At 62.6% G+C, this 24,220-nt stretch overlaps 2 protein-coding genes across 4 annotated transcripts; one reads left to right on the top strand and one right to left on the bottom strand.

Moving 5' to 3' along the window:
* Positions 1-4,130: 4,130 nt before the first annotated feature.
* On the top strand, positions 4,131-7,455 carry LOC110360540 (chloride intracellular channel protein 6-like). Of its 3 annotated transcripts, XM_065054775.1 has the most exons (3): positions 4,148-5,886; positions 6,224-6,429; positions 6,543-7,455. In XM_065054775.1, the coding sequence occupies exons 1-3, from the start codon at positions 4,752-4,754 to the stop codon at positions 6,606-6,608; spliced, it is 1,407 nt and encodes a 468-aa protein (XP_064910847.1). In that variant the 5' UTR covers positions 4,148-4,751; the 3' UTR covers positions 6,609-7,455. The 3 variants fall into 3 exon arrangements, 2 of the variants coding, with proteins under 2 accessions (XP_064910847.1, XP_064910846.1); XR_010470830.1 differs by having other exon boundaries at positions 4,131-5,159; positions 6,224-7,455; XM_065054774.1 differs by having other exon boundaries at positions 6,224-7,455.
* A 7,027-nt stretch (positions 7,456-14,482) lies between these two features.
* LOC110360539 (epiplakin) lies at positions 14,483-23,683 on the bottom strand. Its single transcript, XM_065054773.1, has 2 exons — positions 23,545-23,683; positions 14,483-17,668 (listed from the first exon to the last, which is right to left on the bottom strand). Exon 2 carries the CDS (start codon positions 17,613-17,615, stop codon positions 14,670-14,672), a length of 2,946 nt encoding a protein of 981 aa, XP_064910845.1. The 5' UTR covers positions 17,616-17,668; positions 23,545-23,683; the 3' UTR covers positions 14,483-14,669.
* Positions 23,684-24,220: the final 537 nt, after the last annotated feature.

Here is a 24,220-nt window from a genome sequence, read left to right as displayed (position 1 = left end):
AGCCCGGCTGCGGGATGCGCCGCCGAGAGCCCGCTGCTCCCCGCACCTCCCCCTGCCCGGCGCGGCTCCCGAGCTCGTCCCGCCCGCCCCGGAGCCCCGGTTCGCGGGCCTGTTCCCCGCTCGGGGCCCGTCCCAGCCCCGCCGCTGGCCCCGCCGCCCCCGGCCTCCGGGCGGGCGTCTGCCGCCCTTCCCGGCGCCTCTCGGCTGGGCCTCCGGGTCCCCCTCTCCCCGCAGCAGCTGTTCCCGTTACCCCCGCAGGGCCCGGCTCCGTGATGGGTGTGGGGCGATGGGTGTGGGGCGATGGGTGCCTGATGATGGGTACCAAGTGATGGGTGCCGGGTACTGGGTGCCAGGTACCGGGTGCCAGGTGCTGGGTGCTGGGTGCCAGGGCTGCACCCCTGGCAGGAGCAGCTGCTGGGCTCCCACACCCACTGTGCACCCAGAAACTGCTTCATCAGCTCCCAACAAGACGTCTTGCAGATGTTTTCATTCCCCTGGAAAGTTCCTGGCTCATTCGATGTTTTCCTTCTCTTTCTGGCAGCCTCCGGCTTCTTTCAGCACGTTTATTTGTTCCACCCTGTTTCCGTGCGAGCGCCGGTGCCTGCTCGCTGCTTTGGCAGACGTCCTCTCCCTCCAGACCGTTACTCCTTTTAGCTGGTGTGGTCCCAAGAGGGGCCGCGGTGACGGCGGCTGTTGCACAAGCAGGCACCGATGGTGCACGCCAGGTATCGTACACAACACCCTGTTCCCTGAACACAGCACAATGGAGCAGGCGGCGTCTCCTTGTGTGACCACTGGCAGTTCCTGCCTGGCAGCCGACGCGGCTGGTGCCACCAGCCACAGCCCCGTGGCACCGCCGGGGACACAGCGGCAGGGACAGCTGCCAGCTCCCTGTGGCGGAGCCCGCCTGGTTCAGTCCTGCCAGCTGTCACCGTGAGCACCGTGCTGGCCCTGCCAGAGCCCGTCAGCACCTCCGGGACTGCGAGAGCACATCCCGGGCCACCTCCGGCGCCCCCGGTCACTCCACCTGCTGCCAGGTGCCACAGCTCCCCTGGTGACCTCGTCCCACCAGAGAGCACCTGCAGGAGAGCGAGCCGCTGGTTCTTATCAGACCCAAAGGCAATTCAGCTGGGAATAGGTACAAGGACGAGGAATGCCGAGGTTGGAACCAAATATGAAATACAGAGCGCACTCCCAGCGCCTTTCCCGTCTGCTGGCGTCCCCGGGCCCCGCGGCCCTCCGTGACAGTCCCCATGTCGCTCCGTGACAGTCCCCGTGTCACTCCCGTGACAGTCCCCGTGTCGCTCCCGTGACAGTCCCTGTGTCGCTCCGTGACAGCCCCGTGTCCCTCCCGTGACAGTCCCCATGTTGCTCTGTGACAGCCCCGTGTCGCTCCGTGACAGTCCCCGTGTCGCTCCCATGACAGTCCCCATGTTGCTCTGTGACAGTCCCTGTGTCACTCCGTGACAGTCCCCGTGTCCTGCGGACGCTGGTTCCCCGTCACAGCTCTGCCGCTTGTCTCCGGGTTCAGGTGTGTGTGATGGGGGTGGCCTGTACGGGGGGGACCTGCCAGTTTTAGCAGATCCTCCGCAAGTACGAGCTCTGTCCAATGTGCACCTAAAGGGAAGCTGATCAATACCTGCCCAAAAGGTAGAAAGCAGTGCCGAAAAACACCGGAGGCAGGAACCAGAGCAGGAGATGAGCTCAGCCCAAGGGTGACGGGTCTAAATGGAGTCACTGGAGAGACAGGACGATAGTAAGAAGGCAAAGTTTGTTCTCTGCTGCAGCATTTACTTGTTAGGAAGCTTTATTGACAAGAGGAAAGGCAGAGGAATTGTCTCAAAATGAGGTGACAGAAGAACAGATTATGTAACCAATCAATAGAATGAACGGCGGCAAATTGCCGGGCTGAAACATTTGCCCAAGAGGTCCAGAGGAACTCGAATGTGAAGCGGTCGGAGGATAGAGGGGGTACCGAGGGCAGGCTCAGCGCCAGGCGCTGCTTTCCAACACGTTCAGAAAGGATCCAGAAAAGAACAAACAATGAGTTTGCTGATGACACGAAAGCGCTCGGGACAGCCGGCTCTGCAGCCGGTGGAGCGGCGGGGGCTCTGGTGGCCGGGGAAGGGGGCAGGAGCTGCCGCTCGAGGCTGCTCAGACGGGAGCAGCAGCCCCGCTGGAGCGAGCTCCGTGAGCGGCAGCGAGAGAGCGCGAGGAATGGATGTTCACCGTTCCCGTAAAACGGGGGTTGTGGTCTTGATGGAAAGGCAACGCAAAAGCTGTAAAACACTTGAACGGGACTAGATTTTATTGAGTGTTTCTTGGCTAAAATGTCCATGGGTGACACATTGTGGAATTCATTGCCGTAGGGTGTTTACAGCGGCCAAAACAGAAAAGGATTTTAAAAGCCATTAGGCAAATTTGTGGGAGAAAAATTGATTGAGGGCCATTAAACACAAGGAGGCAGATGCAGCCTCCGGCTCCAGAGGGCTCCGAGCTGCGCGCGTCTGCAGCTGATGAGGTAGTGCTCGTTCGCTGTGCTGGTCCCTGTGCTCTTCCTCCTGGGATCCGCTGCCGCAGCTCGCGGACACGCATGGAGGGGTTTGCAGGACGGGGATCTGCCCGATGCTCCGCGGCTGTGGGCAGGAAGCGCTTCTGGCCCCGCGTGCTGTTTGCAAAGCTCTGCTGCTGCCGTTCCACACATGTGGGACGCTGCCGTGTCCCTGGAGCGGCCACGCTGCGCACAGGCAGCTCACACACAGACCTTTGGGGCAGATAAATCCCATCGGACGGCATCAGCTGGCTGGCTCCTGCACCTCTGTTGAGCTCCGTCGCTGGGAGAGCAGCGTTCTCGGCGTGTGACGCCCTGCACTTCTTTGGCCACGACAGGGTGATGCAGGATGGGGGATGTTCCCTGGCAGCGATCGTCCTCTGCATCATCACCCCCGCATCCCCATCCGGACAATGCCCCTGCACCCCCCTGCGTCCGCCTCACCCCATCCCCAGTGCCTCATCCCCACCAGAGGAATGAGCATTTCATCTTCCTCCTATGGCTTCCTTTTCCTTTTCCTTTACCAGATGACATACGGTGGATTTGTCTCACCTGTTCATTCTCAGGCACGAGTCACGGTCTGTGTCCCGTCCCCCTGCCAGGGCTCCCTGGGCCGGGTCCCCTGCTCAGTGCCCCATCCCGGCGCAGTTTGGACCCTGGGAAGGCCGTGTGTGCCGCGACTCGGTGCCGCGGTGCGGCCGCGGCTGCCCTCGCCCTTCACCCTCCTCCCTTGAGCCCCGGGCTGTGTGAGCCCGAGTGCTGGGGCTCCACAGAGGTGACGGGTCTGGGGGCTCAGGGGCTTTGGTGTCCGTGCGGGGCTCCTGCGTGCGGGAGGTGGGACAGGCCTTGCTGCTCGGGGGCAGTTCTCCTTTTCCGCTCCGGAAGGGCAGATGGGCAGCTCTGCTCAGCGGGCCCTGGGAGAGGGGCACCGGGGGGTGTGGGGCACCGGGGGGTGTGGGGCACTGGGAGGTGTGGGGCACTGGGGGGTGTGGGGCACCGGGGGGTGTGGGGCACTGGGGGGTATGGGGCACCGGGGGGTGTGGGGCACTGGGAGGTGTGGGGCACGGGGGGGTGTGGGGCACTGGGAGGTGTGGGGCACCGGGAGGTGTGGGGCACCGGGGGGTGTGGGGCACTGGGGGGTGTGGGGCCCCGGGGGGTGTGGGGCACCGGGGGGTGTGGGGCACTGGGAGGTGTGGGGCACCGGGGGGTGTGGGGCACCGGGGGGTGTGGGGCACCGGGGGGTGTGGGGCACTGGGAGGTGTGGGGCACCGGGGGGTGTGGGGCACCGGGGGGTGTGGGACCGGGGCTCCTTTCCGTCCCCATCCCAGGTGCCCTGGGCACTGCTGCCCCAGGACTGCGGTTTGAGCCGCACGCTGTTCTTTTAACCGCGGTGCGACTGGACGGGGCAGAGGGTCTGAAAGGTGCTTTACAGCGTCCCGGGGGTTCATCCTGCAGCGGTGCACAGCCAGCCAGGAGCTCCCGCTTGTATTTCACGGCGGTGCAGGTATGTGTCACCCTGAGTGCCCTCCAACTCCGGATTGGCAGAGTCTGAGGGGGTTTTAACCCCTGTCAGGGTTGGTTTGCCTCTATTCCTTTGCAGAGCGCTCTGCAGGGAAGCCCAGGGGGCACGGTCCCTGCCCGCAGGCGCAGGGCCAGGCTCCCGCCGCGCTGCCGGTGCCGCGGTTGGGCCGGAGCTCCCCGTCTCCCCCTGCGTGGAGGCCCCTCTTGCCTTGCTGCCTATTTTTATCCGCACCCGATGGTTGGGCTGGGATGTGCCGACGTCACGTGTTTTTGCACAACGTGCACTTTGTCAGGGTTTAAGGTTCAGCCTGCGTGCCAGACGGGCTCTGCGGGGCCGACAAACATCTTCCCGCTGCTCTGTCTCCTCTCAGCACGCCCGTGCGCGGTTCCAGCGGGGCGGACGTGGCCAGCACGCGGCTCCTCAGCGATCTGTTACTGTGTACTGACTCGGTACATCAGGCTCCGACCTCCCGTCCGCGGCTCCCCACACGCGTCCTTTGCTCACCCACGACCTACACAAGCGTGTAACCTGCTGGTGTCAGCACGGGATTCCGACGTGTGAATTCACGGGAGGCCAGACCAGCACACATTTAACGCTGCGGGGTCAGAGCGCTCCCGGGGACACGGCAGAGCAGCTTCGGCTGTTACTGCCCAACGCATCTCCACGGTCAGCCCTGGGATGGAAACCTGCAGACAGCTCGGGGTGAGGCTCAGGATGGGGAGCTCGGCGCTCATGGAGCCCTGCTGGCTCCAGCTCTGCCCGTGTTCCCCCCGCAGCTCCGCCCACCGCAGGACACACGTACCCGGCTCTTCCCTAAGTGCTTCCAGAAGTGGAAAGCAGCGCAGCGTGTGTAACCGCAGCGCGGAGCCGCGGCCGGCCGGGGGGACGGGGCGGTGCGTGGGCGTGCGCTGGGATGAGGACATTCCCTGGAACCGGTCCCGGCCGCAGCTAAGAACGGGATGGCCGGCATGTCCTGGGAAGGCTGGCGTGCCCGGCGGCACAGGGGACGCAGGGACGGCAGCCAGGCGGATGCGCAGGGCAGAGCAGAGGGACAGGCTGGACAGCGGCTGTGTGACACCTGGAGATGTGAGCGCGGCCGGGGGCTGCGTGTGGTGGTGGGACTGGTCGGAGGCAGAGGAGCGTGTCGGGGGGAGGAAGGGTCCCTGCTGCCCCGGGGGGTGCAGGGGGAGCCGGGAGCTGTGGCACGAGGGGCAGCGAGAGGTGACAGGGAGCAGGGCCCAGGGCCCAGCGCAGGGCTGGCAGAGCGAGGTTTGGGGCCAAGCCCCGGGGGCACCGTCAGCTGTGGCAGCGGGTGCTGGGGCTGCCGCACCCTGGAGAGGCCGATGGTGCTTCGCGCTGGTGGCTGCTCACGCACCAAGGGCACCGGGTTTCTGTCAGACCTCATTGCTGGCCCTGCCTTGGCAGGCTCTGCCGGCAGCTGGAGGGCTCGGTGATGCTCTACTGGCAGCTGGGGGGCTTGGTGATGCTCTGCCAGCAGCTGGAGGGCTCGGTGATGCTCTGCCGGCAGACGGAAGGCTCGGTGATGCTCTACTGGCAGCTGGGGGGCTTGGTGATGCTCTGCCAGCAGCTGGAGGGCTCGGTGATGCTCTACCGGCAGCTGGGGGGCTTGGTGATGCTCTGCCAGCAGACGGAAGGCTCGGTGATGCTCTACCGGCAGCTGGAGGGCTCAGTGATGCTCTGCCAGCAGCTGGAGGGCTCGGTGATGCTCTGTTGGCCGCTGGAGGGCTCAGTGATGCTCCGCAGCGGCTCGAGCAGATTTTCCTGGCTCCTGGACCCTCCCCTGAAGCTGCAGGTAGGGCTGAGGGCGCGGGACAGTGCATTCCGTGCAGCAGCACGCCCTGCACTGCGTGCGGCCCAGATGGCCCCAACCCGCGTCCCCGTGTCCCGGACTCTGCGCTCGGCCGCCAGCGTTTCCTGCTCTCCAGGCGCAGTTTCCTCTGGTCCCCCCACGTCCCGTCTCGCTCAGGCTCCCCAGGGCCCCCGACGGAGCCGAGTCTCGCGCAGAGCTGGGGCTGCTGCGGGATGCAGGAGCAGGGACGGCGGTCGCTGCAGCTGCAGCACCGAGGTGCGGGGGCTCTCCATGGCCGGGGGCGTCTTCCAACCAAAGTGATTCTACGACTCTGTGACAGAGCAGTGGAATGTTGCCGCTGCTGCGGCCCTGCAGCCGGCTGGGATCTGCCCCACGCACAGCCCTGCGGTGAGCTGGGATCTGCCCCATGGGATCTGCCCCACGGGATCTGCTCCATGGGATCTGCTCCATGCACAGCCCCGCGGTGAGCTGGGATCTGCCCCACGGGATCTGCCCCATGGGATCTGCCCCACGCACAGCCCTGCGGTGAGCTGGGATCTGCCCCATGGGATCTGCCCCACGGGATCTGCCCCACGGGATCTGCTCCACGGGATCTGCCCCACACACAACCCTGCAGTGAGCTGGGATCTGCCCCACAGGATCTGCCCCATACACAACCCTGCAGTGAGCTGAGATCTGCCCCATGGGGTCTGCCCCATACATAGCCCTGTGGTGAGCTGGGATCTGCCTCATGGGATCTGCTCCACGGGATCTGCCCCATACACAGCCCTGCAGTGAGCTGAGGTCTGCCCCATGGGGTCTGCCCCATGGCATCTGCCGCACACACAGCGACCTGGGATCTGCCCCATGCAGCCCCACGTGCAGCCCCACGTGCAGCCCCACGTGCAGCCCCACGTGCAGGTGAGGAGGAGGCTCTGCTGCCAACCGGGGGGCTCCAGCCTGGGGGCTCAGGGGTAAATAACCATCTTTGCCATCACAGTGGTCTGGAATTATGCGCAGCCTGGGTTACCATGTTATAGCTGGGGAGTTCCCCGTCCCAACAGCCTTTGAACACTTCTCTAACCTTTTACTAAGAAAAAGAAGTAGAAGCAGTTAAGTGGAGAATTAAGCAAAGCTTTCATAACAATATCTTTTGTTCCTTTTCGTCTCTGAGGTAAAACCTTTCCCTAGGAGAAGTGGGCAGACTTTCGGCTGGGTATGAAGGTGATGCCAGCTCCCATTCCTGGGCCTGCGGAACAACGGTAGTGGAGGCACCCGGAGCTTGGTTGCTGGAACCCCGTGTTGCTGAAACCCGTCTTTGTGCTGTTAAGCCGAACCCAAGACGATTGCACACGGCAGCAGATCACGACAGCAGCGGTGCCAAGGAGGGGGTCGTGTCTCGGGGAGCCGGCTGCTGAGTGGATGTGGGCACGTCCCACGGCCTGTCAGTGGGCACGTCCCACAGCGTGTCAGCGGGCACGTCCCACGGCGTGTCCACCTCCAGGAGACCAGGTTGTGCCGAAGGGGGAATTACAAGTGAGGGTATGGGCCCTAAGAGCCAAATGAATGTAACACTTCTAACAATGACTTTGTCATACAATCTCAGGCGCGTTGGGGGCAGCAGGTGACATTGAAGGCTGAACCAACAGCCGTGGGAGGAAGTGGAATGGTACAAAATGCAAAGTCATGCCCTGGAGTCAGTGAGCAAACATTTGTGCCATAAATTAGGCCCCCGTTTTGGAAGTGATTAAGGAGGAAAAGGCCTGCATGCGTTCAGCAGTGCAGGATGAGCCACGTAACGCACTGCAGGGTGCGGTGCGTTCCTAACTCTGTTGGGATGTCTTTCCAGAAAGGGCCGATAGCAGCAATGCTGTTGTACAGAGCATTATCCACAGACCGTGCCCTGGGGCTCAGCAGCCGCGCTAAACCGCGTGAACTCGGTGGAAAAGGTGCAAGAAGAGCAGCTGGGCTGGCTGCGGGGACGCAGAGCGGAGCCGAGAGCAGCCCCGCGCGTCAAAACAGGCGCTGAGGACAGATAAGATTGCTCAGGGCAGCTTTATCAGTGAAAAACACGGAGCAGGAGCAGATCTGCTCGGACCGATGCGTGGGGTTTGCGTAAGAGGAAACTGGGCTGAGGTGGCTGAACACAGCGAGGTTGTTTCTGTCTGCTGGAACAACTCCAGAGCAGAGCCGTCCTGTGTCCCGTGTCCCGTGTCCCGTGTCCTGCGTCCTGTGTCCTGCGTCCTGTGTCCTGTGTCCTGTGTCCTGTGTCCCGTGTCCTGTGTCCCGTGTCCTGCGTCCTGTGTCCTGTGTCCCATGTCCTGTGTCCCATGTCCTGTGTCCCGTGTCCTGTGTTCCGTGTCCTGCGTCTTGTGTCCCATGTCCTGTGTCCCATGTCCTGTGTCCCGTGCCCTGCGTCTTGTGTCTCATGTCCTGTGTCCCATGTCCTGTGTCCTGTGTCCCATATCCTGCGTCCCATGTCCTGTGTCCTGTGTCCCGTGTCCTGCATTCTGTGTCCTGTGTCCCGTGTCCTGTGTCCCATATCCTGTGTCCCATGTCCTGTGTCCTGCATTCTGTGTCCTGTGTCCCATGTCCTGTGTCCCATGTCCCGTGCCCTATGTCCCGCATCCTGTGTCCTGTGTCCTGTGTCCTGTGTCCCATATCCTGCGTCCCATGTCCCGTGTCCTGTGTCCCGTGTCCTGCGTCCTGTGTCCTGTGTCCCGTGTCCTGTGTCCCATATCCTGCGTCCCATGTCCTGTGTCCCATGTCCCGTGCCCTATGTCCCGCATCCTGTGTCCTGTGTCCTGTGTCCTGTGTCCTGTGTCCCATATCCTGCGTCCCATGTCCCGTGTCCTGTGTCCCGTGTCCTGCGTCCTGTGTCCTGTGTCCCGTGTCCTGTGTCCCATATCCTGTGTCCTGTGTCCTGTGTCCCGTGTCCTGTGTCCCGTGTCCTGTGTCCCATGTCCTGTGTCCTGCGTTCTGTGTCCTGTGTCCCGTGTCCTGTGTCCCATGTCCCGTGCCCTGTGTCCCGCATCCTGTGTCCTGTGTCCCATGTCCTGTGTCCTGCGTCCTACGTCCTGTGTCCCATGTCCTGTGTCCCATGTCCTGTGTCCCGTGTCCCATGTCCCGTGTCCTGTGTCCCATGTCCTGTATCCTGTGTACTGCAGAAACCTTCCCCCAGAGATGCTGGACACCGAACAGGCTCCCCAGGGAGGGGTCACGGCCCAACCTGACAGTGTTCAACAAGAGACTGGACACCGTCCCCAGACACACGGGGTGACCTGTGGGGTGTCCTGGGCAGGGATAGGAGCTGGAACCCATGATCCTGTGAGTCCCTCCAGCTCAGGACACTCTGTGGTTCTGTGACTTCCATGGGAACCGCTGCCCGACACGCTGACCCCGCAGTGCTGCACCGGCCTCGGCTGCTGTGCTGGGCGGGTCGAGGGGCTCCGGCTGGTGATGGCCGGGCTGGCTCCATGTCCCACACCTGAGGGCAGCAGCGCATGGTGTACAGCCCCCATGGGTGGGGAAAACCATCACTGGGCAGGGAACCCGCTCTGGGCTCTGCACCTGCTTCCCGGCTCGAGGCTGCGGCTCCGCCGGCCGGGGACACGGGGGTGGGTTTGCTGGTTTGCCGGTTTCCCGTTCCTCTTCCAGCACGTCAGGTCTCGGGGATTTTGCTCTCAACCCCAATCTTCTCCCACGAAGCGTGTGTGCGACGTTCCCGCAGGGACCGGGCACAGGCGCTTTCTCTTCACCCAGTGCCCCCGTGCCTCCAAAGAGGATTCAGATGCTGTTCACATGCATCCAGTTATGCAACCAGCTTCTAACTATGCAAATGTATGCAGCTTTTCCTCTGCACAATGTCCTGGTTTCTTTCAGCTTCTTTCTTGGAAATTCCTGTGGGAGTTGCAGCGTGAGTCCCGGGGAGCCGCCGGAGCCCTCCCAGCCCCGATCCCGGGCCCGGCTGGAGGGGGCGCCGGCTCCTTTCGGCAGCCTCGCCGTGCCGGCTGCTCAGGCGCTTCTGCTCCCGGTGCTCTGCTTGTCCGCACCATCCCGGCCCACCCGAGCCGGTGCACAAGCTGCTGCCCGTTCCTGCGAGAAGCGAGGACGTGCTGCGGCTGTGGCTGCGGCTGTGTCTGCACGGCCTGTCCAGCGCCGTAACCGGGCACAGCCACGGCAAGCGTGCCGGGAGAGCGGGAGAACAAGGCGAGCGTAATTCGGGACTTCTCTGCGGTGCCCCAGGGGTCTGTGCCTCTGGTAGCTCCTGAAACAACTGCCTTTCTTGCTGTTTAGTAGCCCTCGATGGCTTTTCCTCTGTGCCTTGCTCCGAATGCTTTTTGAACCCGTGGAAACTTGAAGCATTTAGGATGCCCTGCAGCAGGTCGTTCTCAGTTCAGCTGCCCAGCAGAATTACTTAGATCACAGAATCCTTTCAGCTGGAAGAGACCCGCAGGATCATCGAGTCAGCCATAACCCAACTCCAGCACTAAACCAGGTCCTGCCTCCTTTGACCTGAGTTGGATTCGTGTTGGATTCTGCAATAACCCTCAGTCCTTGTGTTGGAAAAGACGGTGAATTCCTCTCCCCGATCCCAACTACCATGCCATGCACCCTGGGCACCTCTCCATCTGTGGAGCCTGCGCAGCCCTTCCTCTTCCCTCCCCATGTTTCATCATTCTAGCACTTCTCTGAGTCCTCACCAGCTGGGACAGACAGGGACGATGAAAGCTCAGGAGACGGTACCTGTTCTCTGCTCCCTTCCTGGAACCTCCAGCAGCTCCGGTCCCACTGTGGAGTGGACAAGTCTGGGCGGTCTCTGCTGCCACATGCCCGTATTTGCCCTGTGTTGGTCTTTTTCCAGTAAGCTTCCACTGACAGAGCGGCTCTGCTGCCCTGGGATCCCCCGCCAGCTCCTCCTTCACCTCCCGGCAGGGCCGGGCGCTCCTGCCGTGCACCGTGTCCCCGGGCTGCAGGCTGTGTGTCACCCCTGGGGCTCTGCGGCTGTGCACCTGTGGAACGTGAGGGTGGCGGGGACAGGTCACCCAGCCGCACAGGGACAGCCCATGCGCCTGGCCATCCCAGGGCCTCCTATGGCTCTGGAGCTCCGTGCACAAGGTCACCCAGCCGCACAGGGACAGCCCATGCGCCTGGCCATCCCAGGGCCTCCTATGGCTCCGGAGCTCTGTGCACAAGGTCACCCAGCCGCACAGGGACAGCCCATGCGCCTGGCCATCCCAAGGCCTCCTATGGCTCCGGAGCTCTGTGCACAAGGTCACCCAGCCGCACAGGGACAGCCCATGAGCCTGGCTGTCCCAGGCCCTCCCGCGGCTCCGGAGCTCCGTGCATGGGGATCACCCTGCAGCGGCACCGCAGCCGTGCTGGGCACAGCCAGGGCTCCCCACGGCTGCTCTGGGGCGTGATCCTCACCGTGTGCCAGCCGCACTGCGGCAGTGTGCTCACCATTCCACAACAGTGCACCCACCAGACCACGGCAGTGTTCTTACCACACCGCAGCAGTGTTCTTACCACAGCGTGGCAGTGTGCTCACCACACCATGGCAGTGTGTTCACCTCACCATGGCAGTGTTCTCACCACACCATGGCATTGCTCTCACCACACCACGGCAGTGTGTTCACCTCACCACGGCAGTGTGCTCACCACACCGCAGCAGTGTTCTCACCACACCGCAGCAGTGTGCTCACCACACCGTGGCATTGCTCTCACCACACCGTGGCAGTGTTCTCACCACACCGCGGCAGTGTTCTCACCACACCATGGCAGTGTTCTCACCACATCATGGCAGTGTTCTCACCACACCGCGGCAGTGTGCTCACCACACCATGGCAGTGTTCTCACCACATCATGGCAGTGTTCTCACCACACCGTGGCAGTGTTCTCACCACACCGCGGCAGTGTTCTCACCACACCATGGCAGTGTTCTCACCACACCATGGCAGTGTTCTCACCACATCATGGCAGTGTTCTCACCACACCACGGCAGTGTTCTCACCACACCGCAGCACTGTGCCCAGCGCGGTGTCTGAACGTGCCCGCGGCCCCGGGCGAGGCTGCAGCCCCTGCAGCTCCCGGGACCTGATCAGCCCCAGTAATGAGCCGCCATCCCCGGGGCAGTGTGACCTGGCACTGGGGTCACCCTGGGAGGTCTGTCCCTGGTGGAGGGACCCGCGGGCTCCCTGTCCCCTGTGAGCAGGGGCTGGTGCGGCCATGGGCACAGTGTGGCGTGTGAGCTCCGGAGCAGAGCGGGGCCCTGCGGTGCAGGGGTGCTGCTGCCCCTCTCCATCAGGACACCAATGTGTGCCAGAGCCCGTGGAGCCCCTTGGCCTCAGTGCCACGGCACAGTGTGGGTGGCAGGGGGTCTGGGGAGCCCCAGCCCTGGCACTGGGGTGCACAGCGGGGAGGCCGTGCCGTGCCCAGCACCAGCCCATGGCCAGGGCTCCTCGGGAGGGCTCTGTGGGGACCCGTGGGGTGCCCGGGTCAGGGCTGAGCTGTGTGCTGTGCTCGGTGTGGCCCCAAAGGCCACATGTATGTCTGTGGGACCCTGCTGGGCCTTGGGGTGCCTTGGGCTGGGGGACCCAACCCGGGGTGGCTGGGCTGTGGCAGGCGGCTCTCGGGGGGGCCCAGGCCAGGAGTAGCTGATCTGCAGGTGACCGTGCTGGGGTTCCCCCGGGACCTGGACTGGGGCAGCTCGTGAGTGTCACGGGTGTCTGAGTCCGTCCCGTCTCCTCAGGCTGCACGAACTGTGTCTGGATGGAGCCGCATTCCATGGCTGAGCAGCACTGAGGGCTGTGAGACGGGGCTGGCACGGCCACACCAGGCAGGATGGGTGCAGGGTGCGCAGTGGCTCTGCCCCAGAGAGCGGCGCGAGGCCCCAGCTGAGGCCTCGGTGAGGCTGAGATCCGGCTGAGGGCCTGGTCCTGCTGCAGAGCAGCTCTGGTGAGAGGGATCTGGGGGTTCTGGTTGATGGCCAGTGGAACATGAGCCACCAGTGTCCCTGGAGCCGAGAGGGACCTGTGTCCCGGTGCACCCAGCACAGCACGGCCAGCCGGGCAGGGGGGATTGTCCCGCTCTGCGCTGGCCTCACCCGCAGCATTCACTGTGTGCGGGGCTGGGGACACGGGATAAAGGAGATAAAGCTGCTGGAGAGTGTCCGGAGGAGGGACATGGAGCTGGTGCAGGGTCTGGAGATGAAGCCGTGTGAGCAGCGGCTGCAGTCCCTGGGTTTGCTCAGCTGGAGCAGAGCAGACTGAGCGCAGAGCTCATGGGCTGCAGGTTCCTCAGCAGGAGCAGGAGGGGCAGGCTGAGCTCTGCTCGGTGACAGTGACAGACCCAGGGAACGGCAGGAGCTGTGCCGGGGTGGGTCAGTGGGACATGGGGAAAAGGTTCTTCCCCAGAGGTGCTGGACACTGAACAGGCTCCCCAGGGAGGGGTCACGGCCCAACCTGACAGTGTTCAACAAGAGACTGGACACCGTCCTCAGACACACGGGGTGACCTGTGGGGTGTCCTGGGCAGGGACAGGAGCTGGAACCGACGATCCTGTGGGTCCTGCCAGCTCAGGACACTCTGGTTCTGCGAGGGACGGGCTGAGGGCCCAGTGGGAGCTCATGGCACCGGCAGGGGGCAGCAGCCGTGCCACCGCTGGTGTCACAGCCAGAGGAGTCCCGTGTCACACGCAGACACAGACACAGAGCAGTGACAGTGACAGTGGCGCACACCTGCAGGCTGTGCCCTGTGTGCCCCAGCACCCCCAGGGCAGGACACGGCCACTCCTGCTCTGCACACACGTGTGTGCGTGACTGCAGCTCTGCGGGGGCACATGATGTTACACGTGTGTGCAGCTCTGTGGGACACCTGTGCGGCACACGCATGGCCACGACACATGTCTCTGTGACACGTGTGACACACCTGCGTGGCACAGCATGGCCACAGCACACATTTCTGTGACACATGTGTGACACACCTGTGTGGCACATGCATGGCCACAGCTCAGGGCTCTGTGACACACGTGTGACACAGGTGTGTTATACATACATGGCCACAGCATAGGGCTTTGTGGGACACCTGTGTGGCACATGCATGGCCAGTGCACACATTTCTGTGACACATGTGTGACACACCTGTGTGGCACATGCATGGCCAGTGCACACATCTCTGTGACACATGTGTGACACACCTGTGTGGCACATGCATGGCCACAGCTCAGGGCTCTGTGACACATGCATGTGCAGCTCCATGACACACCTGTGCACCCAGCAGAGCTGAAGGACAGGTCAGGGCTACGTGTCCCATGGGCGGCTGCAGCCACACGCGCCGTCCCTGCTGTCCCAGCTGTCCTGCGCTGTCCCCTGTCTGTCCGTCCCTGCCGGCTGTGCTGTGGCAGCTCCTGCCCGGGGTCTCTGCCCGCTCCCCTTGGTGCAGCCTCCATCCCGCCTGCCCAGGCTGCCGGCACCGCGTCTCCTGGCTCTTGGTCAATGCCCACGTGTGCACGGCAGAGCCGCAGTCACCAGCCCCCCCGCGCCCGCCCCACAGCCCCGGGAAAGCTCTCGTGGGCAAAAGAAACCTCAGCAGAGTCGGAGTTGAGACAGTGAAGAGTTTAACCAGGGGACGGCCCCGTCCCGCACGCCGGGTTGTCACCGCTCTTTCCTGCCTGTCACCGGGTGATGTGGGGACCAAACCCTCCCACTGGGTGATGTGGGGAGCAAACCCGCCCCGGCGCCCGAGCCGCCCCGGGACGCAGAGCTCGCTGCTCCGCCGTGCATGGTGCTAGTGGTCCCGGTGGTGCCTCTTCTGGCGCTGCGGGCCGGTGATGACGGTGGTGGTGATGGTGATCCTGTTCACGGTCAGCCCTCCTGTGCCGTAGGTGTCAAGATGGGCCTCTCGTTTGTACTCAGAGACTTGCTTGGTGGAGAGGAGCTCCCACACCGACACCCTCTTCTCCTGGAATGGGCCCAAGGTGATGTAGGAGCCGTCGGACTGGAGGAGATCCACTGTGTGCTGGGCAAGGGGCGCGGGGTGCTGTTCCTGGCTGCCTGTCACCATGCTGCTGGCGGTGCTGGCCAGTTCCTGAGCAGAGAGTGACCCTGCCCGGTACAGCTGCAGGAGCTCCTGCCTCTTCCCCTCAGGGATGTACCTGGAGAAGAGCAGGTCCCACACGGAGCCCTGCCTGCCCTGGAACCCGTCCACCGGCACCTCCACTGTGGTGGACCTCAGGGTGTCTTCCCAGGTCCTGTCCTCCTGCAGGTGCACATCCTCAGCCTCTGCCACTGGTGACACTGCCCGTGGACTACTCGTGGTTGTCAGTTCCTCTGCCTTTGCCGCTTCTGTCTTGGTAACAATGGTGGTGACAACAGTTTTCACCTGCTCCAGGGTTAGCTCTCCTGCCTGGTAGAGCTCCAGCAGCTCCTTTCTGCTCTCCTCGGGGATGTACTTGGAGTGGAGCAGGTCCCACACGGAGACCTTCTGGCCCTGAAAGTCTCCGACTTCCATGTCAACGGCTGTGGTTTTCAGGGCTGTTTCCCATGGTTCTTCTTTGGCGGAGTCATCATCCTTCTCTCCTGCCGCTGACACGGTGTCCTTGTCGGAAGTCTTGACTGCAATTAGGAACTTCCTGTCCGTAGATTCTTTTTTCTTAACGAGGGTGGTGACAACAATTATTAACTGCTCCAAGGCCAGTGTCCCTGCCCGGTACAGCTGCAGGAGCTCCTGCCTCTTCTCCTCAGGGACATAGTCAGAGAAGAGCAGGTCCCACACGGAGCCCTGCCTGCCCTGGAACCCGTCCACCGGCACCTCCACTGTGGTGGACCTCAGGGTGTCTTCCCAGGTCCTGTCCTCCTGCAGGCTGGTGTCCTCAGCCTCAGCGACTGGTGACACTGCCCGTGGACTACTCGTGGTTGTCAGTTCCTCTGCCTTTGCCGCTTCTGTCTTGGTAACAATGGTGGTGACAACAGTTTTCACCTGCTCCAGGGTTAGCTCTCCTGCCTGGTAGAGCTCCAGCAGCTCCTTTCTGCTCTCCTCGGGGATGTACTTGGAGTGGAGCAGGTCCCACACTGAGACCTTCTGGCCCTGAAAGTCTCCGACTTCCATGTCAACGACTGTGGTTTTCAGGGCTGTTTCCCATGGTTCTTCTTTGGCGGAGTCATCACCCTTCTCTCCTGCCTCTGACACAGTGTCCTTGTTGGAAGTCTTGACTGAAATCAGGAATTTTCTGCTTGTAGATTCTTTTTTCTTAATGACAGCGGTGACAACAGTTATAATTTGCTCCAAAGTCAAGATCCGTTCATGGTACAGCTGCAGGAGCTCCTGCCTCTTCTCCTCAGGGATGTATTCAGAGAAGAGCAGGTCCCACACGGCGACCTGCCTGCCCTGGAGCTCACCAGCTGCCATGTCAATGGTGGTAGACTTCAAGATGTTATCTAGTTCTTCATCTTGTGTTGAAAAGTCGTCTCCATTTTCCCCTGCCCTTGTCCCTGCCTTGTGTGGACTTCGGGCGTTTGCCACGAGCGTGGCATTTGCAGCTTCTGTTCTGTTGATGATGGTGGTGACCACAGTGGCCACCTGTTCCGTGGTCAGTATCCCTGCCCGGTACAGCTCCAGCAGCTCCTGCCGCCTCCCTTGAGGGACGTATTTGGAAAAGAGCAGATCCAACAAGGAAACGTTCTGCCCCTGGAACTCGCCAGCGGTGACACAGATGGTTGCAGACTTCAAGGACTTTCTCAGCTGTTGCTCCTGGGAGTGCGTGTCGGGAACTGGTTGTGATGTTCCCACCTCGTTGTTGGGTGTAACTGTGGAGGAGCCCAGATCCCCGTTCTCCATTTCTGCCCCGGTGATGATGGTGGTGAGGAGGGTGATCAGCTCTGGGATGGTCACTGTCCCCGCCTTGTACTTCCTCAGCAGCTCCTCTCTCTGGTGGTCGGGGACGTAGCGGGAGAAGAGCAGCTCCCAGACGGTGACGCTCTGGCCCTGGAAGAGCCCCACGCTGAGGCTGGTGCGGGCGGCCTGCAGGGCTTTGCGCGCGTCCTTGTTCAGCTGGTAGAGCACGGAGCCCTTGTCCAGCACGTGGAGCATGAGCAGCCCCGTGTCCGCGTCGGGGACACAGCGGCGGAGCAGCTGTGTGTAAGTGAGGTTTTCATGTGTGTTGGGGTCAAAGCAACTTCTCGTTTGGTTCTTTGGGTTAGAAAGAAACTGGTACAACTCCTGGTCGAAGTAGCCGCGCTGGTAGGCCACCTCCACAGGGAGCCGGTGGCTGTTGGCAGGGTCGATGATGCCACCGGTGGCGATCTGGGCCTCCAGCAGGCGGATAGCGTGCTCCTTGACAATAAACTCCTTCTTCATGGCCTGGAAAAGGGAGATCCTGTGTCCCGTGTAGGGCTCGGTGTACCCTCTCACAGCTCCTTCCGCTGACAGCAGCTTCTCATAAAAATCTCTGCCGATGAGTCCTGCAGCCAGTGCCTCCTTTACCGACAGCTTCTCGTTCCTCACGGGGTCGGTGAGGAACCCTGAAGCAGCCTGTGCCTCCAGCAGCACCAGGGCTGTCCCTGGCGTCAGAATGCCCCTCATCATGGCATCATAGATACTCATCTTCTTGTTCTTGGCCTGGATGAAGACTCCAGCTATGAAGCTACTCCCACCACCACCCATCTCTTTGTGTCCACCTGCAATCAGGTTGCTGCCCATGTTGCTTCCCTCGTTGTTCTGAGGATGTCCACTCATCTTCTGCCTCGTCTCTGGGGAACAGTCCTGCTGCTGTGGGGCACCACGTTTGTCTGAGGAGAGAAAAAGAAAAGACTCGGTAAGACATGGGGTTTTGTGCAGTTTTTTTGGTGTGTGTGTGTGGGTGGGTTTCTATTAGATGGACATTTGTTATTGAAGTAGCCAGGCCCAAAGGAATTACAAGGCCACCTCAGAAAGCTGAAAACAGGACCTGCCGTGGGAGAGAGGCATTTCTACAATAACAGGGCCTCAACAAGACGTAAACCAACAGACCTGTCAGCAGTGAGACTCGGGCGCTTGGACAGCTCGTGGACATAGATGATATCCAATTAGTGAATGCATGCTTGGAGCATGGATGTGTGATCAAAGAAGAGCTGCATATATAAGGAGGCTTGTTTCCGTAATAAATGGCTCTAGCATGATTCACATTGAATCAGATCGCAGGGTCCTTTATTTGCTCCAACAGGTGCGAAGAAAACTGTGTCCCTGGCTGTGGTGGCAGGAGCCCAGCGGGCAGTGGGGTCAGGGGCTTTGCTGCCGTCCCCTCTGCTGCAGCAACCCCAGGGCCATGGGTGCCCTTGTCCAGGTGGACCAGAGCTCCTGGAGCGGCAGGACAGCCCCGCCGGTGCGGTGGCACATCTCCGGCTCACACATCCCTGCAGCCGGCTGTCCTGGTGCAGCAGTGCCGCCGGTGTGGGTGGTGGCACATCTCCGGCTCACATGTCTCTGCAGCCAGCTGTCCTGGCACAGCGGTGCCGCCGGTGTGGCACCACATCTCCGGCTCACACATCTCTGCAGCCGGCTGTCCTGGCGCAGCGGTGCTGCCGGTGTGGTGGCACATCTCCAGCTCACACATCTCTGCAGCTGGCTGTCCTGGCGCAGCGGTGCTGCCGGTGTGGCACCACATCTCCAGCTCACACATCTCTGCAGCTGGCTGTCCTGGCGCAGCGGTGCCGCCGGTGTGGCACCACATCTCCAGCTCACACATCTCTGCAGCCGGCTGTCCTGGCGCAGCGGTGCTGCCGGTGTGGCACCACATCTCCAGCTCACACATCTCTGCAGCTGGCTGTCCTGGTGCAGCAGTGCCGCCGGTGTGGCACCACATCTCTGGCTCACACGTCTCTGCAGCCGGCTGTCCTGGCACAGCGGTGCCGCCGGTGTGGCACCACATCTCCGGCTCACACATCTCTGCAGCCGGCTGTCCTGGCGCAGCGGTGCCGCCGGTGTGGCACCACATCTCCAGCTCACACATCTCTGCAGCTGGCTGTCCTGGTGCAGCAGTGCCGCCGGTGTGGCACCACATCTCTGGCTCACACGTCTCTGCAGCCGGCTGTCCTGGCACAGCGGTGCCGCCGGTGTGGCACCACATCTCCGGCTCACATGTCTCTGCAGCCGGCTGTCCTGGCGCAGCGGTGCCGCCGGTGTGGTGGCACATCTCCAGCTCACACGTCTCTGCAGCTGGCTGTCCTGGCACAGCGGTGCTGCCGGTGTGGGTGGTGGCACATCTCCGGCTCACACGTCTCTGCAGCCAGCTGTCCTGGTGCAGCGGTGCCGCCGGTGTGGCACCACATCTCCAGCTCACACGTCTCTGCAGCCGGCTGTCCTGGCGCAGCGGTGCTGCCGGTGTGGGTGGTGGCACATCTCCGGCTCACACGTCTCTGCAGCCAGCTGTCCTGGCGCAGCAGTGCCGCCAGTGTGGCACCACATCTCCAGCTCACACGTCTCTGCAGCCGGCTGTCCTGGCGCAGCAGTGCCACTGCTGTGGCACCACATCTCTGGCTCACACGTCTCTGCAGCCGGCTGTCCTGGTGCAGCGGTGCCACCGGTGTGGCACCACATCTCCGGCTCACACGTCTCTGCAGCTGGCTGCCCTGGTGCAGCGGTGCCGCCGGTGTGGGTGGTGGCACATCTCTGGCTCACACGTCTCTGCAGCCGGCTGTCCTGGTGCAGCGGTGCCACCGGTGTGGCACCACATCTCCGGCTCACACGTCTCTGCAGCTGGCTGTCCTGGTGCAGCGGTGCCGCCGGTGTGGGTGGTGGCACATCTCCGGCTCACACGTCTCTGCAGCCGGCTGTCCTGGCACAGCGGTGCAGAGGGCTCTGTGACTGTCCCCAGGAGCTCCTGTGCCTCGTGGGCAGCTGAGGTCTGAGGGCCACGTCACGGGTGGCAGGGGATGTTCTGGCTGGACACAAGAGGGAAACTTTTCATGATGAGAACGATCAGCCATTGGAATCATCTCCCCAGGGAAGCGGTCGATTCCTGAGCATGGGACACCTTTAAGATTCAGCTGGACAGGTGCTGGGCCAGCTTGTCTAGATGGGGCTTTTGCTTCTATGCTTCAGTCTGTGCCCATTGCCCCTTTCCCCATCACTGGGCTCCACTGGACAGAGTCTGGTCCATGCTCTTGACACCCACCCTTCAGATATTTAGAAACACTGATGGGATCCCCTCTCAGCTTCTCTTCTCCAGGCTAAACAGCCCCAGCTCTCTCTGTCTCTCCTCATAGGAAAGATGCTCCAGACCTCTCAGCGTCTTCATAGCTCTCCACTGGACTCTCTCCAGTAATTCCTTGTCTTTCTTGAACCAGGGGGCCCATCACCGGACCCAGTTCTGCAGATGCAGCCTCCCCAGGGCACAGCAGAGCGGGACGATTCACCTCCCTGACCCGCTGCTCACACTCTTCTCAATGCCCCCAGGTACCATTGGCCTCTTGGCCACAAGGGCACATTGGTGACTCACGGTCACCCTGTTGTCCCCAGAACACCCAGGTCCCTCTGCAGAGCTGCTTTCAGCAGGTCACCCCAACCTGTGCGGGTGCCGGGGGTTGTTCCTCCCCACTGCAGGACCCTGCACTTGCCCCTGTTGAACTCCATCGGGTTCCTCTCGCCCAGACCAGCCTGGCCAGGTCTCAGCGTGGCAGCGCAGCCGCTGGTGTGTCAAGTACAAGCACAGGTCGTGCCGAGAACCAGCGGTGACCTCCTGGTGTGATTGCCACCAGCGACCACCCCGCTGCAGGGAGGCGCTGGTGGAGCTGCACGGCACCTTCTGCCCTTGTCCCTGAGACCACCGGCTGCCCGGCTTGTGCAGTTCCCGGGCAGGCTGTGAGCGTGGTGGGACACGGCCCGCCCCGGGCAGGGCGGCTCCTGGCTCTGCAGTGACATCTTTCTTCTTGCTGTGAGATCCCAGCCTGGCACGACACAGGACGAGGTGACGGAGTGAGACCCACCGGCAGCAGAGCGCTGGCAGAGACCGTCTGTGCAGCTGAAAGGTGTCGGGGTCTCCGCTGCTCTAAGGCCACCGGGTTGGCAGAGCCCTCAGCCCCATCCCGTCCTGTCCTCCAGACCCGGGGTCTGCTGCCACTGCGTGCTGCCACCGCTCCTGCCCCTGGTGACTCCTGAACCACGGGCATCAGCCGTGGGAGGGACGGTCACCTGGTGCCAGACACCAGCCTGGGGACGCTCACAGCTCCAGCAGCCGGGGACGGGGCAGAGCCAACGAGAGGGCTGCTCTGACCTCCTCCCCGCAGCAGGGCCCAGGTGCTCTCTGCAGGTATTTCGGGAAGTTGCTCTAGGAACAGGGTGATCAAGGAGACGCTCTGGCAAGCCCTGCGGGCACTCATCCCTCCAGCCATCCCTGGGCCACCGTCCGTGGCCACCACGGGCTGTCCCGCGTGGACCCGCGCGGCCATGTCACCGTGGACAGGGCTGGCGGCAGCTGCAGAGCCTGCGGGTACAGCGCCTGTAACTTACCCACACTTTGCAGGGCAAGAACTTCCACTGGAGCTTCTGGCTCCTGTGCTGCGGTAAGTCATGAATGGTTACTCTTAGTTACTAGCTAATTGTTATGTAGGTAAAATGGTAGATTAAATTATAGATATATAAATTAAAATTAGGCGGCAGCAAGGGACTAAGAGCGGGCACCTCAGGGCGCTGCTGGGGGTGCTGCTGGCAGTGGTCTCACCCGCTCAGGCACGGATTTGCGATCGGTGTGACCGGTCACCGTCACTCCAGCGGTGCCCTCGCCCACACAACCGCAGCACCCTCAGCCGTGGCACCGGGGTCACTGTCTGAAGCGTCCCAGTGGAAAATGCTGCGCTCCCAAGCCGGCACCACTGCAGCTGGCACTGCCACAGCTGTCACCACCACAGCCGGCACCGCCACAGCTGGCACCACCACAGCTGGCACCACCACAGCCAGCACCACCGCAGCTGGCACCACCGCAGCCGGCACTGCCACAGCTGGCGCCACCACAGCCAGCACCACCGCAGCCGGCACCGCCGCGGCCACACGGAGTCAGGCCGAGGTCTTGTTTCCATCTCGAGCCACAAGTGCACAACAAGGGAAGGATGAAGAACAGGGCAACGTGTGCAGAATTTCCCCGGTTTCTGTGTCAACCTCTGGCTGTTTTCAGCTCGGCGGGTTTTGCGAGGGGCGCGTTCTGGGCCGTGTCTAATCCCGGAGGATGTCTCCGGTACGGTCACCCGGCTCCCTGCCAGCTCTCAGCATCTACAACACTGTGGTGATGAGCCCACATCCTCGTAAAAACAGCAAAAACAACACACACGACGTTTCTTTGGGAACACCCATTTCCCATAAACTACCGTGAGTGATGGTAATGATAGGTTTCAACTCATTATCAGGATCACAGCCCGGCTGTTTACCTAACTGATCTAAGAGTCTCTGAGTCACTGCTTTTGATCATTTGAATATTGGATTGCTGCTGGTGCGGATGGATCAGGGTGGGAGGAGAGGTGACAGGCCTGTCCCCTCGGGGACCCTGCCCACGGCCCCAGGCTCTGCCACAGCCAGTGGCTCTGGTCCGGCTGGTGGCCCCAGCCCCGAGAGCTGCTCTGCCCTCCCGCAGCCGAAACCTCCGGGGAGGTGATGGGAGGTGGCACTGGGTCGGGGACAAAGCGGAGGGCTGTGTCACACCCTGCAGCGGGTGACACCCATGTAGGACAGGGGTGTCATGTAAACACCCTGCACTGGAAAGACATTTGCTAACTGCAAGCTGTCATTAGCTGGTCTCTAATCAGAGCTCCTGATGCTGGGGCTTGGCGGCACAGGCGGCTCCCGGGCCAGGAGCTGGTTGTCCCTTCACGCTGCTGTCCCTTCACGCTGCTGTCCCTTCATGCTGCTGTCCCTTCACGCTGCTGTCGCTTCACACTGCCTGTCCCTTCACACTGCTGTCCCTTCATGCTGGCTGTCCCTCTGAGCTGGCTGTCCCTTCGTGCTGGTTGTCCCTTCACACTGCCTGTCCCTTCACACTGCCTGTCCCTTCACACGGCCTGTCCCTTCATGCTGGCTGTCCCTTTGAGCTGGTTGTCTGTTCACACTGCCTGTCCCTTCACGCTGCTGTCCCTCAGAGCTGGCTGTCCCTTCATGCTGCCTGTCCATTCACACTGCCTGTCCATTCACGCTGTCTGTCCCTTTACACTGCCTGTCCCTCCACCCTGCCTGTCCCTCCACACTGCCTGTCCCTTCACACTGTGGCAGCCGCCCAGCTGGAGGTCCCGGTGAATCGGTTTCCAGCCGGGACGAGCAGCGTGGCCCCGCGGTGCCGCGGTCCCCAGCCCTGCCTGCTCCCCGGGGGTGATGAGGTGTCACCCCCAGCCGGGCTCTGCCTCCCAGCCGGGACCCCATGCAGTTCAACCACCTCCTGCCCCAGGGCCGCAGGTCCCAGAGCTCCTCTCGCTGCCCTCCTGTGTCCCCACATCCCGACCGACTCAGCGCTGAGGACACAAAGTGCATCACGTGGAGCAGCAGCTCCATCCAGCCTTGTTGCCACTGTCACTTTGTCCCTTCTTGGAAAAGACCAAGTCCTGCCTGGAGCCCTCCTGCCCGTCAGTCCCCGGGCTCAGCCCCCCAAGAGCTTGCTTGCTTTTGGGGTGGAGGTGAGGTCCCCGCATCCCTTCTGGGCCCCCGGTACCTGCCGCGGCAAAGCTGTGCTGGGCTGCACGGTGACCCCTCCAGATGGGCTCTGTCCTACCTGCTGGACACGTACCCGGAGCGGCTGGCTCCCAGCGGGTGCTGGTCCTGCTCCTCCTCCTCCTCCTCCTCCTCCTCCAGCCGCAGCTCCGCCAGGATGAGCAGCTGAGGCAAGTGCCGAATTTAAATCCTTCCCTTCCCCGCCCCGGGGATGGCACGGTAGCCCTGCCCTGCGCTGAGATACAGGAGCGGAGCTGAAATACAGACACCGACCACGGCAGCACGGGGGCTGGGGGCAGCGGGGGCTGGGGGACAGTGACCGGCCCTGCTGTGAGACGTGGGGCACGTCCCTCTGTGGAGCTGGGGCCGGCGATGGCTGTGGGGGTGCAGAGGCACAGCGAAGCTTCTGGACCCTCTGCCAAGCGCCCAGCTCGGCCGCCCCTGGGCTGCCCTGCCCGCGGTCCCGGCTGCCGTGGAGACCTCCACAGCTCTGGGCTTGTTCAGCCCTTGCTGTGGCCAAGCCCCGGGCTGGGACGGGGTCTGCAGCCGCCCCCTGCAGCTGTCCCTGCTCCCCAGCCAGGACGCAGACGAGCGTGTCCCTCACTGTGGCCGTGCGGGTGCCAGACCTGTGCTGGCTGCTGGCTCGTGCCCCACAGATGGAAACCTCTCATGCTGCT

This window comes from Columba livia, chromosome 2 (assembly GCF_036013475.1).
Source record: "Columba livia isolate bColLiv1 breed racing homer chromosome 2, bColLiv1.pat.W.v2, whole genome shotgun sequence".
NCBI lineage: Eukaryota > Metazoa > Chordata > Aves > Columbiformes > Columbidae > Columba > Columba livia.
Note: the sequence above shows the minus strand (reverse complement) of the source record. Positions and strands in the feature narration are given on the sequence as shown.